The sequence below is a fragment of the Cupressus sempervirens genome, chromosome 4 (genome assembly GCF_028749045.1).
Source record: "Cupressus sempervirens isolate cs-2001-9-10 chromosome 4, ASM2874904v1, whole genome shotgun sequence".
NCBI classification, from domain to species: domain Eukaryota; kingdom Viridiplantae; phylum Streptophyta; class Pinopsida; order Cupressales; family Cupressaceae; genus Cupressus; species Cupressus sempervirens.
This window is the reverse complement of record NC_143121.1, coordinates 816,069,312-816,082,640: the sequence shown is the minus strand read 5'-3', so window position 1 is coordinate 816,082,640 and position 13,329 is coordinate 816,069,312. Positions and strand designations below refer to the sequence as shown.

General features: G+C 36.3%; 1 protein-coding gene across 1 annotated transcript; it reads left to right on the top strand.

Annotated features, from left to right (window-relative positions):
* The first annotated feature begins 453 nt into the window (after window positions 1-453).
* LOC149563888 (putative UPF0481 protein At3g02645) lies at window positions 454-2,468 on the top strand. The gene has a single exon (XM_089827009.1). It carries the CDS (start codon window positions 591-593, stop codon window positions 2,220-2,222), a length of 1,632 nt encoding a protein of 543 aa, XP_089683135.1. The 5' UTR covers window positions 454-590; the 3' UTR covers window positions 2,223-2,468.
* Window positions 2,469-13,329: the final 10,861 nt, after the last annotated feature.

Below are 13,329 nucleotides of genomic sequence, written 5' to 3'. Positions count from 1 at the left end.
ATAGAAAGACTATATGTGAGATAAAGTTAATATAAAAAACAAAAAATTGATCAATCTGTATTAATAGTAGGAAGAATGAGCTACATATAAATAATAATAATAGGCAATAGTTAGAAAAGAGTGTTAAATAGAATGTGAGTGAAAAGGAAACAAGAGGCTTAAATGAAGAGTTAAGAGTGTGTATATAAAGAAATATAAAACACATAAGTTCATCCTTACAAAGAGATTACAAGATAGGAAAAAATGTACTAAAATTTGTCAGTTTTCTTTATTGTTTAAAATGACATATGTTAAAATATTTTTGGATATAATTGTAGATGGTATTCATAAGACTAGGAATTTATAGATTATTAATAATTTATAATAAAGAAATTAACATTTCCGCCAATAAACTAATATTACTTCAACAAAAGAGAAAGCGAGATATGAGTTCTTGAGGCTCACGAAATGCATATGCGCTACAGCAATTCTTCCCGTCCCTCTTTTTTCTGGACCGAAACAATTCCTCCTCTCTCACCTGTGCCAACAGAAGCTAAGAAAGGATTAGTGCCAAATCAATCTCGCGATCTAGCTTCCTTCTCCTGTGTGTGATGGCTGAGGCGAAGCTGATCTCAGACGAATGGTCGGAAGAGGTGAAGCTGTTTCTGGAGGCTACTACTACGGAGGCGGTTCGAGATGATAGAGGCAACGTGCGTCTGTCAAAGGCTCTCAGAGATGCTAAGCCAGAGGCCTACATTCCTCAGATGGTGTCCCTCGGTCCTTATCACCACTCCTCTCTCAAAGACGAATCCGTGGGGCCGTTCCACAAACGCCTCACCCATCTCTCTCAGATGGAAATGTACAAGCTCAGATCGGCAAGGGAGGCAGCTGGGAAAAGTCCCGAGGTTATCAAACAGATGTTCGCAGGAGTGATCCACCCAGATACAATCTCCGAGCTCCAGAAGTTTTACGACTGGGAAGTAAAGGAGGATCAGGACGTTTCCAACTTTGCGTGGATGATGATGGTCGACGCCCTCTTCCTCTCCTACTGTCTCAAATCTGGTTTCGACAATGTTGATCCTCCGCCGGAGTCAAGTGTACGCAGAGGAGCCTCCAAAGACGTTGTCGTTCCTGCAAGGGCAAGTATCAGGTGTGATATTGTGAAGCTGGAGAACCAGATTCCTCTTTCTCTTCTCAAGAAGTTGGAGGAGATTGCCAAGGACCAGAACGCACTTGATTCTCTTCTTCCGTCTGTAACAGGACGTCTATCCTCTTTCCCGATATCTGTTAGTGAAGAGAAGGGTGTTAAGGGAAAGAGAGGAGGAGTCGATGAAAAGAAGGATGATAAGGGAAAGAGAGAGGGAGTTAATGAAGAGGAGGATGATAAGCGAAACAGAGAAGGTGTTGCTCAAAAGAAGGATGATAAGGGAAAGGGAGAAGATTTTGATGAAAAGCATCTGCTGGGGTGTATCCACAAACATGTCTCTTCCTTCCTCCGAGTGAGCGACGAGGAAGAAGAGCCCCCAACATGGCGTCAGGGTATGGCAAATGTGATGGAAGATGTGGTTGCGGGAGTGTTCAGCTGTTGCTACCGTCATCCAGCCAGACGTGGTCGACAAGATTTTCTGGAGAAATACAGTGCCAAGGAGCTGGCAAAAGCCGGGATCAAGTTCGAATCGTTAAAGGAGCAAGGTAAGATCAGATTTTCCAAGAACTCCGACACGCTTTACCTTCCCCAAATAACAATTTTCGATACATACACTGAAGTGCTGTTGAGGAATTTGCTGGCGTTGGAGTTCAACGAGTCGGGCCGAGAGAGACACGTGTCGAACTACGTGGAGCTGATGGACTGCCTCATCGACACGCCAGAGGACGTGGCGTTGCTGCGCGAAAGCCACGTCATTGAGCGACAGAGCATGATGATCACGGACGAGTACGTGGCGAAGATGTGGGACGGGATGTCTAAGCCTTTCTTTCTCGCAGGTTTTATGGAGCTTCCCGGCGGGCTGAAAGGTAAAATCAAGGAAGTACTGATTAAAAATTACCACAAAAGCAAGATTAAGACACAGTTGTCCGAACTTTATTCCGAGTATCTGTCAAGCCCGTGGAAAGTGGTGGCTTTGTTGGTAGGATTTTTTGTGCTGCTATTGACTGTACTGCAGACATACTGCTCAGTACATAATTGTGAAATTGAGCGGCGCCCAGAGGCCAATGCTCGCAAGCTATTGAGGCCCTTTGGTTAGCTGGACAAAGTGATGGCATGGAATATCACTGTCCATAAAGAGTTTCTAGGCGTATAGGCCATTATAGAAGATCCTTACTCTCGGAAAATACTTTTGTATACATGCGAAATAATTTAAGCAAAATAAAGCCCCTATTAGGGTGGGTAAACTATTGTAATTTGGAGGAAGGCAGATCTTGCATTTGTTGTGTACTAATTCGTATGCCGTATATGATACTAATATCCAATGCATAGTTTTGCTATTTAATATTTTGCATCTATGTTGCTGGGTTCCCTTGCATGTGCTCAATATTGGTACTCTCCAAGGTTTAGCTTTTTCTTTTTAATTAAAATTACATATTTAGATAAATAAATAGTTATAATTTGGATAAGTTATTGATCATATATATTAATTTAATTAATTTATTTTCTTACAATAGAGGTATCTCCATGCAAATTTGGACTATGGGGTAATCAATGACCTCAAGCTTGACCACTACATCAAACAGGCGAGGCTATTCACTCCCTATGTTGGAGGCAAAGTCCAGTCCTACAAACCACCAAATCAAGTAGTAGTGATCTGAACACATGATTTTAAAAAAATAGGCTAGATACATATTATCTATCCATAATTTATGTCCAATCCAAATTATATAAGAATCTTATTTTCTTAAATTATAAAGATATCTCATAATAACTAATAATTGCATATAAGAAATCTCATTACATTAGTTATAGATACAACACTAAGTTAAGTATATAATCTAAACTTCATGATTTAGAGACAAAAAGTTTTGCATGTTTTATGTGTGATTATTATTTGCTTGTTATAATCTCACTAAAAATAGGGTTTTTAAGAGAGAACAACAACAATATTATCTCGGATAATCTATATTTAATGAATCATATTTGTTGAGGGTGCATGAAGTGAAGGTTGATGGAAAAGGCTTAGTAATGATTTTGATAGATATATTAAGAAACATAAAAGGCCTTATAGAATCCCTAGACTTATAAGTTTTGCATGTTCTAAATAAATGATGCAAGTTGCTATCCATTATATCCTAAAAGTTTCTTTTTAAACCGAGAGAGATCCATCCAAGCTAGGACCTTTGTTATTTTCATAGAAAAAATAATAACCATGATAGATAATTTGATTGTATAGAGTGCATTATATGTTAAATATGCTATCCATTTTCCATTTTAATTTTTAAAAATATATAGAGAGAATTTGACTACAAGAAGTTGAAATGTATTATCCATTATCAATATTAGTAAAATACAATAATAAATTACTTCATGAAACATCAGTAATGGAAGGTGGCTCCAATAAGATATAAATATAACTTTGAAAATATAGGAGTGGGCACCTAAATACAAGGAGAGAATTTATCACTTCAAAATTAGATTAAAAGAAAACATTTTGAACAAGAGTTTGTTATAGTTGGAGTCTCACCTAATGAAATTAATGAACAAGATTAAAATGAATATTATTAGGTGGAGAAGTTTATAGAAGAAAATTAATTGTTGTTGTAGGTTTTAAAACTATCCCTACATTACTTTTTTGTTTAGTCAACTACTAGTAACTTACATTGCTTGTAGGTGAAATAAATGTTAGAAATAAGGAATAGAAAGAGGAGGTGAATTAGTATTCCAACACATTTTTCCTAAATATCTAGATCATAAATTAACCTTAAACTTGCATAAACAAACAAACGAAATAGTAATAATAAACATCCCCAAATAAACTCATAACACTATATATAGTTAACTAGGAGAACCCTGGTAAAAGGTTTTGATCATGTTAGGGTCTTATACATACATATAGTGTATCTATCCTTGTTAGATCCCTCAACATGTTAGGACTTGTATTACAAAAATGGTTGAGCTCACTACACTTACAACAATATACAATTTTATAAGTAGTATAAGGGATTACCAAAACTATGACTCTCCTGATATCTAAAATATTCCATTAGTCTTTTGTTGTTCCTTGCATTTGATCATGCATATAAATCTCCACTCTTCTATGATATTGGATATCAAAATTAGCATTGCATAATCATTGGAATCTTCTCTTAATCAAAAAGTTTTCCTTTATATTGTTTTCATTAACTCTTCTTGTTCAATCAACCTTGCATCTTAACACATGGTATCAAAACATTATTTAATATTTTTTTGTAGTTGAGGCTTAACATCTAAGATGTCTTCCCTACCTTACCAAGTCCTTGATTTGACAAGTCAAATCAATTCCTTGACAAAAATGATCATATTCTTCCACATGCTCTATTTTGATGATAGTAAACTATCAATAGGTTTTTCTTCCAAAACATGTACAAAACACAAAACTATGTTAAGTGGCCTTAGATATTAAATTAGAATATCCATACTAATATTCCCCAAAGTTATGACTCTATATTTGTTACCAATGAAGCTCGTCAAAAGAAACAATCTATATGTTCACTAATTTTTAGAGTAACACTTAAACAAATCTCTTTATAATCTAATATATCAAACTAAATACATGTCTTAAGTGGTATAATGTTTTCATTTATGACAACATCTATGGACTTACTTTAGCCAACTTTCCAACAAGAAATTGCTAAAATGAGTAAGTAATGATGGTAAGAGATTGTAATCATGAACAATTCACTTTGTACGATAATAGATAATAACATTTTTGAAGTTTTGAAAGAAAATATTTCCACAATCTAGATGTATGCAAAGGTACAAGCACGTTCATTTACATAAGAGAAAAGGCATGCATGCATGACCAAATTTTCATACTCATATCCAAAGTTATGGATTAACTCATGTAAATAAATTAGACTCATGCATAGTATCACACTCATATGGTGAGCTTCAGTACTTGTAAAGGTCAAAGTTTTAAATTAAAAAATTATCATTAAGCATGTAGTTCAAGGGAGCCACATCATAATATTCTAATAGATTTTAGTTTAGGCAACCATAAGAAAATGTCATATTATCATGAGGATAACAACTTCATTATTTTCCACATGGAAGAAGACCTATAAGAGCTAATATGTGCATCTCTTTATTTAGAGAAATTTTGGCGTAAAATGAGGAGCATTAACAATGTGGTGCACTTTATTACTAATTGAATGAAATGTGATAGATTTGTGGTGTACCTAATGTCCATTATTTCAATTATTGCATTGTAGAAATATATTTTAGTGGGATCTTTTGATGAAAATTTCACCATGATGAGTACACAATTCCTCTTAATTGATGAAAGAGGATAAATAAATAAATAAATAAAATTTATATCAAGATAAATTGATTAAAGGAAAATATTAAAGGAAAACATAACATATGTAGAACTTGGAAAGACATGGAATGATAGGAAGGTGACTATTAATGGCATGAACTTCGATATTTCAAAAGAAACCACTGTGAGGGCTTGTGAATTTTTGATGGAAGGAAAGAATTGGTGGAGGCAACCAAAGGTCAATGAGGAAGCTATCCTGTAAAAATTCTTCAGAGACAAGGAGTAACCAAAGAGAATGCATGGTGGGTTTTCTTGGGCTACCCTTCCTAAGCCCTGGGACATCATCTCCTATGCTATCATGTAGTACATCACCTTGGAGGATTGTTTCTAGGTACTATACTACTACCATTTCCCCATCCTAAATCATTTTAGGAATCTAGACCACATCTACTTCCTGTTTATGTTATCGTATTCACTAGAGGATGATATTTTTAAGTCAAGGAGGAAACACGAGGAGGGGAAAATTGTCTACTTCATCTACCAAGGGCTGATGAATAAACTTTATACCTGAAATCTTATTCTGAATCCATCACTTTTGATTAACCCCCTTTCCTCTGTCACCCCCCAAGCCTCCCTTGACCCTGGCGCTAGCCCTAGCCATAGGAAGTTTATGAAAACCCCTACCACTGATGTCAAAATTAACCTAGAGGTTAAAATAGGCCTGATTGAGTTAGATTTGGACACTAGGTAGGGTAAGAAAAGTGCTAGGAGGTCCAACAAATGCCTCCAAATGGAAAAATTGAAGTCCCCCCATGCATGATTCTAGTGCCAACTCCTTTGAAAGTGATGCCAAACCTAATAAAAAGAACATAATGCCTTAGGAAAAAAAACCTTCCCCAAGCCCTACAAGTCCCTCCAATTTCTCTAACACTCTTGAGGCTACCTCAGCTAGGAGTTGGGGGGGCGGGGGGGTGGGGGTTCATATTACCTCCCTAAGAAAAGAAACCCCCAAGGGTGCTGGGAAGAAGGTAAAGCATAACCATAGCAAGGTGAGACTGGAAAGGATGGATAATTCCGTGAGGGACCTGGCTGACAACCAAACTACTATTCACCAGAGGTTTGATACCTTGGTGGTGTTTTTCACCAAATTCATGTGTTCCGTGGACACTGAACCGCCTCACAATAGGTGTTCCATAGTCATGCGCTAGGCCTGGCTTAGGAATAATCTATTCAAGCTAAGGACTACTTTTCCCCTACCATGAGGTGCATTTAGATCGTCAACCCAGGGACGTATACTTGAAATGGTCACCACAGTATGTGCACTAGGTACCTTGATGAGTCATTATGCTTGTGCTGCAGGAAAGTAAAAATGCAAAGGAAGGAAACTACACTACTGCTGTGGAAAGGAAACTATTGAATCTATGAATGTTGAAAATACAATAACAAGATAACAGAGATTCCAGCTTGACTCATCCATTAGACTGTTCTCGCAGATGCTGCAGGAACGTTCATGAAGTGTGATGCTACAGGAAGGAATTAACTAGCTATGTCTTATTTAAAATACTGCTAATGCTTAGTAAAATGAATCTATTCTATCCTAATCTAATCCACCTTCCAAGTGGGCCCCCTTGGTTGGCTTCTCTAATCTACCAACACAAGATAGAAACTAAAGAGAACTAATTCATTTCATTAATCATTCATTACATAATTCAGAATTGTAAAACACAACTACAATAAATTGTGAATCAGAGTTTTCTCTTACTCGATAAAACTTATCAAAACCAAAAACTGAAAACTAAAAACTTCACACATAGGAGTCGATCCTGACATATATAGGGAATCTACTCTTTATTACATAACAGAAAAGTAACTATCCTAAATTAAGTCCGCAGGAGAGAATATACAAGAACAACTGAAAGTAGAAAGGAAGGATAACGGAATTGAGGAGGGAGCAATGAAGTCGCAGCATCCACTTGTTACAACGTAAATACAGAGAAGGTAATGGATCGTAAAAACTCCTCCTTATTCGCTACCATGTTTCCTGGAGTGGTTATAACTTCCTTTTCATGGTTGTTCCTTGATGCTCGTTTCTCCTTGAATCCTGTCGGCAACCAACTTCTGGATTCTTCCGCTCATCCTTTAATCCTTATCATCAGGTTAGTTATGATATAAAACATGTTTGAAAATAAACATCCATCAAACTAAATTCAAGCATAAGAACACACATTTGGATATTTATATGAAATACTGCATATTAGATATAATTTAGGCAAAGGATGACATAGTTTTTCTACCTCGTAAATCATCAAAGGTTTATCAAACATAAGCTTATAAGTGTTAAAACAAGGATGAACAGAGTATCATAAAGTATCTTAAACATAGAAAAATAAAGGCATTTTTTAGACTCATCATCTACCCCCTGCTAAACTAATGCTTGTCCTCAAGCATTACACTTCTTTGCCAAAGATCTGAGCTCCCCAACTTCTGTCTTTCCCTTTCTACTGCTCTTGAAGGTGTAATAGAATCCTTTGGTCCTTTCCCATACTTCTCGCCTGTGGTCTTCATGCAACTTATCAAGTTTGTCAACATCAATATCATACAGGGGCCATAAAAGCATTGGAGGTTGCATGGTTAAAGGACACCATAGCTTTGGCCTTAGTTGCTTTCCTAGTTCTAAATATTTTGAAACTCTATATAATGCTACTTCCAAATTAATAGGACTGTGTGGCTCTGATTTCTTGAGAGAATCAGGTAACTGTGCCCATCTACCTCTTACTCCAGTCATAGCTCTTTGGAACGCAAAGTAGGGCAAGTTTTCATATTCGGCATATACTTTGGCTCTAGCAGCAAATACCTTCTTTCTAATGTCTGGATTACTCTTCCCATAGGTTAATGTAAACTAGTCTCGAAGCATTTCTTCTGGCTGTTTACTTTCTGCCCTCAAGGGTAAAGGTTTTGTTCTCTCCTCATCTCTGTAATTAACCAGTTGTCTGTCATAATTCGCCTCATTAGACATCCATGAAATCAAAGCTTTCAAATGCACATCTCCTATATAGAGAAAAGGATTCAACTCAATTTCTGCAGGAATGACAAAATTATGAATATACAACTCACACAATAGATTTTGCTGCCATGGTGGTAAGGTTTGATATAGCCCATAAAACTCTTGTGTTGTTTTGAATTCTGCATTTACATTTTTGAGGGTTAACATCAACTGAAACAAAAGATATTGTTCTTCCAAACAAAAAGCATATATGCGAGGAGGTGGTCTGCAAGCAAGAGCTTGATCAGCTAATTTAAGTGCATGTATTAGGGGATATGTCCCTAAGAGACCTTTCTATTAACAACTTAATCAAAGCATGGTGAATAATAGAATTATCTTTCCCTTTTTGAGTCTCTTCCGCACTAATATAGAGCATATTATACAGAAAATTTGGGAGATTCACGGCAATATTGTGCCTTATCTAACTAAGCAACTTAAAATGGTGTGCATGTAAGTGAGAAAATCTGCCTTCACAAGTAAAATACCTGATGACATGCATTGCTAGGTCAAGGTATGGAGGCGGAAAAGATAGTCTCTTGCACCCCCGCTTTGTAACATCCAATGGAGGGTCATGTGGGGTAGTGAACTGGGCCCTTGCTGACCTAACGTCATGCGAGCTCGGATAATGCTCTCCAACAGGAGGTAACCCTATTACTTTTGCAATTCGTTCTTCTATTGCAATTACTATCAAACCCCACACAGAAGCTTCACCTTCATCAAATGTCCTGGTGAATTCTACAGCTTCTTCTTCATCATATATTGTTAAATTCAAACAATAACCTAACCACCCGCATGCATTGAATCTTCTTACTGCTTCTACATTAGAGAGCAACAAAATGTGCTCGACCGACTCTTTTCTTTGTAAACCTCCTCCCATTTCTTGATACTTCTGCTACTCCATTTCCCTCTCCCTTTCTGAATGCAAACTTCAAAACTCTGCGTTATTTTTTAGATGCTTCACCGCTTCTTTTTGGGAACATTAATTGCCATAACCAATTGTTATGTGCCATAATTAAACTTTAGGTAAAAGTAAATCATGAATTTGCATGGAAATTGTCTAGAAACATGGTTCAAATGCCAAAATTTTAAAAAAATAGGCCACATCATGGCTTAGCTTAGCACAAAAAATTTGGCACAAACAAAGAAAAATTCATTCAAAAAGTGGGAGTACAACACTTGACATGGCATACTTATGGCAAAAAGTTCTCATTAATAAAGGGTAATGCCAAGATTTTTGAAAATCATCACAGTTAATCAGGCATGTCATTGGATAGTATGACATTCCACTGCCCCCTACTAATTTTACGACAAGTGTCCTCATGTGTGAGACTAGTATGGGTTAGGGACTGGAATACACCATAATTATAAAGACTATGGAGTATTAGATATAATCAACAAAATCTGCAAACTTATAAATGAATAATAGTTTGAAAACATTTATACCTGCCAAGTGGATTGTCATGTGCTCCAAAAAAAAGGTGGCAAAAATAATGTCAATGGAAACATCCATTAGCATGTGCAGATTTGATTGAAAACACAAAAACGTAAGTATGTAGAAAGTGAGTGGATGGAAGATTAAGAAATGGAGTGAGGTGGGTGGATGGAAGATTAAGATATGAATGGAAAGAAATATCATGAAAATAAAATGGACTTTATGCGAACATAAAGTTATTATTATGGACATGCAAATTAGAATTAATGTTGAAGAAGAGCAGGCAGAAGGTTTTCACCTTCGGCTGCAGGAAGAGATACTTGAGTTGTTGTTGGATCCGGTTGTTCGAACTATTGCATGAACTCAGCTTTTGTTTGAGGTTGTTTGTAAAGTTTAAGTCGATGACCGTTGATCAACATTTTGAAAGGCATATCATCAATTGTGGTTAGTTGAACTGTTCCATTGTCAAAGACATGGATGATTTAATATGGTCCTAACCATCACGTCTGTAGCTTCCTTGGCATATCCTTGAAGCGGGAATCATAATGCCCAGTCACCAACTTTGAACTATTTGTTGAGGATATGAGAATCATGCCAATGTTTTCTCTATTTTTGCACCAGTTCAGTATGTTTTAAAGCGGTCTTGCGCATTTGATCCAAAGAATTAAGATGCAGGAGACGTTCTCTTTGTGCTACAGGAAGATCAATATCTAAGGTCAAGGTTGTTCTTAAAGTCTTGTGTTCAAATTCAATTGGAAGAATTGCCACTTTTCCATACAAAAGCTCAAATGATGTGAATCCGGTAGTGGTTTTCCAAGTTATTCTATAAGCCCAAACAACTTCTTGTAACCAGCTGGTCCAATCCCGACGATGCAAATGGACTATTTTGGTTAGAATATTTTCCAGCTCACGGTTGGTAACTTCTGCTTGTCCATTGGCTTGTGGATGATAAGGACTGGATCATCGATGCTTGATGTTATACTGTTTCATCAATTCTGAAATCAGGTTAGAAGTAAACTATGTGCCTTGATCAGTAACCAATTCTTTAGGAACTCCATAATGTGTAAAAATCTCTTCATACAGGAATTCGACAACTTTTTCATCATGGGCATGTTTCATAGCCTTAACCTCAACCCATTTGGTTAGGTAGTTAGTACAAACCAGAATATAAGACTTCCCATTGGATGGAGATTCAATAGGACCGATGAAGTCCATTCCCCATTTGTCAAATGGTGTTAACACCATTTGAGGGTTCAAAGGCATTTCATCTATTTTGGTTGGGCGACCCATTCTTTGGCATTGGTCACACTTCCTTGTATAATTGATGGCATCTTTATGAAGAGTAGGCCAATAGTAACCAGTGGCTAAGATTTTGAAAGCTGTTCTTTTGGCTGCAAAATGTCCTCCGCAGGGCTCATTATGACATGCATGCAAAATATCATATGTCTCATCTTCTCTTACACATCTACGCATAACTTGATCAGGTCCAGTATAGAAAAAAAAATTGTCTATCCATGAGAAATGGAAGCTTTTATGTATGAGCAACTTTCTTTCCTTATAAGAAAAATGCGCTGGTATCTTATTAGCTGCAATGTAGTTAACAATATCTGCATACCATGAAACTTTAATAGTAACATGAAACAAATGTTCATCTGGAAATGCATCATCTACCAGAGTAGTGTCAATATCATATTGATTGATTCTTGACAAATAATCAGCTACGACATTTTTTTTTCCAGGCTTATCTACTATGGTTATGTCAAATTCTTGTAACAAGAGTAACCATCTTGCTAACCTACAAGTTATAGCAGGTTTGTTCATGAGATACTTGATTGCTACATGATCAGTATGAACATAGATAGGATAACCTGTGATGTAATGCCAAAATTTATTTAGAGCATAGACTACTACTAACAATTCTTTTTCAGTCACTATATAATTCAGTTCTAGACCATGAAGACTCTTACTAATATAATAAATGGCATTCTCAAGATTTGAGTGTTTCTGTGCTAAAACTGCTCCTGTGGCATAATCAGAAGCATCTGTATATATGTGAAAAGGTAGGTTCTAATCAGGGCCTTGTAAAATTGGGGTTGTGGTCAAAAGTTGTTTAAGTTGCAAGAAAGCTTTATCACACTCAGGTATCCATTTAAATTCAGCTTCTTTTGTGAGCAACTTATACAAGGGACTGGCTATTTTACTGAAATCTTTTATAAAACGCCTATAATATCTAGCATGCCCCAGAAAAGATCTGATATCTTTTAATTTAGTGGGTATGGGTAATGTTTGAATTACCTCAATTTTAGCTGGGTCTACTTGTATACCTGCAGTAGATATGAAATGATTGAGTACCACACCCTCTTGCATGAGCATGAAACACTTTTCACTATTTAGTGCCAAATTATGTTCTTGACATCTTACCAAAACTTTTTTTAAGATATATCATTGCTTCTTCAAAAGTAACTCCAAATGTTGTAAAGTCATCCATATAGATTTTCATACAATCATGTCATATATCAACAAAAATACTAATTACAACTCATTGAAACATTGCAGGAGCGTTACAAAGACCAAATGGTAAAACAGAGTATGCAAAAGTACCCCATGGATAAGTAAATGTAGTTTTGTCTTGGTCTTTAGGAGCAATACTGATTTGATTATAGCCATTGTATCCATCTAAAAAGGAGAAGTACTTTTTTCCAGCTAGTGTATCCAAAACTTGATCTATGAAGGGTAAAGAAAAATGATCCTTTTTAGTAGCCTTATTCAACTCCCTATAATCTACAAAAATTCTTCATTTTCCTCCTTTCTTAGGTACTATAACCAGCAGTGATACCCATTTACTATCAGATATAGGATAGATAAAGCCAACATCAAGCAGTTTCTACAATTCTGTTTTGACTATTTCTCTGAGGCTTGGATTTATCCTCCTCCGAGGTTGATGAAGTGGTAGACAACCTTCATTAATGTATATCCTATGGGTACACAGTGTAGGGATTAATCCTTTCATATCATCATAATCCCAAGCAAAAGTCTTCTCATGCTTCTGAAGTAATTCTTTTAATTGTTCCATCTGTATAGATGTCAATTTGGGGTTAACATGCAGTTTATGGCCTTTACTCAGTTCAATAGGAATAGTGGATTCTACCATATCATTTTTAGAGATTGGGCTTCCTTCTACTTCACAGGGAAGTAGTGAACAACGATTTTTAGGTTCCTTAAGTAAAGTACAACTTGTATCACACTCCTCATATGTAATCAATTCTAATACAGAGCTTTCAGACACATCTTTTCCTACCACACAGGTGTTGGTAAGGATGCTCTAGATTAATGAATCTTCTTCTTGCAACTTTAGAAAAGATTGCCTATGTAACATCATAAGTTATACTATGGAATTTATCTCTTCTTCTTCATCTCCTAAATCTGGC

Excerpts from the sequence above, each read along its gene's own strand:
- LOC149563888 (XM_089827009.1), top strand. The coding sequence starts at position 591 with ATGGCTGAGGCGAAGCTGATCTCAGACGAATGGTCGGAAGAGGTGAAG.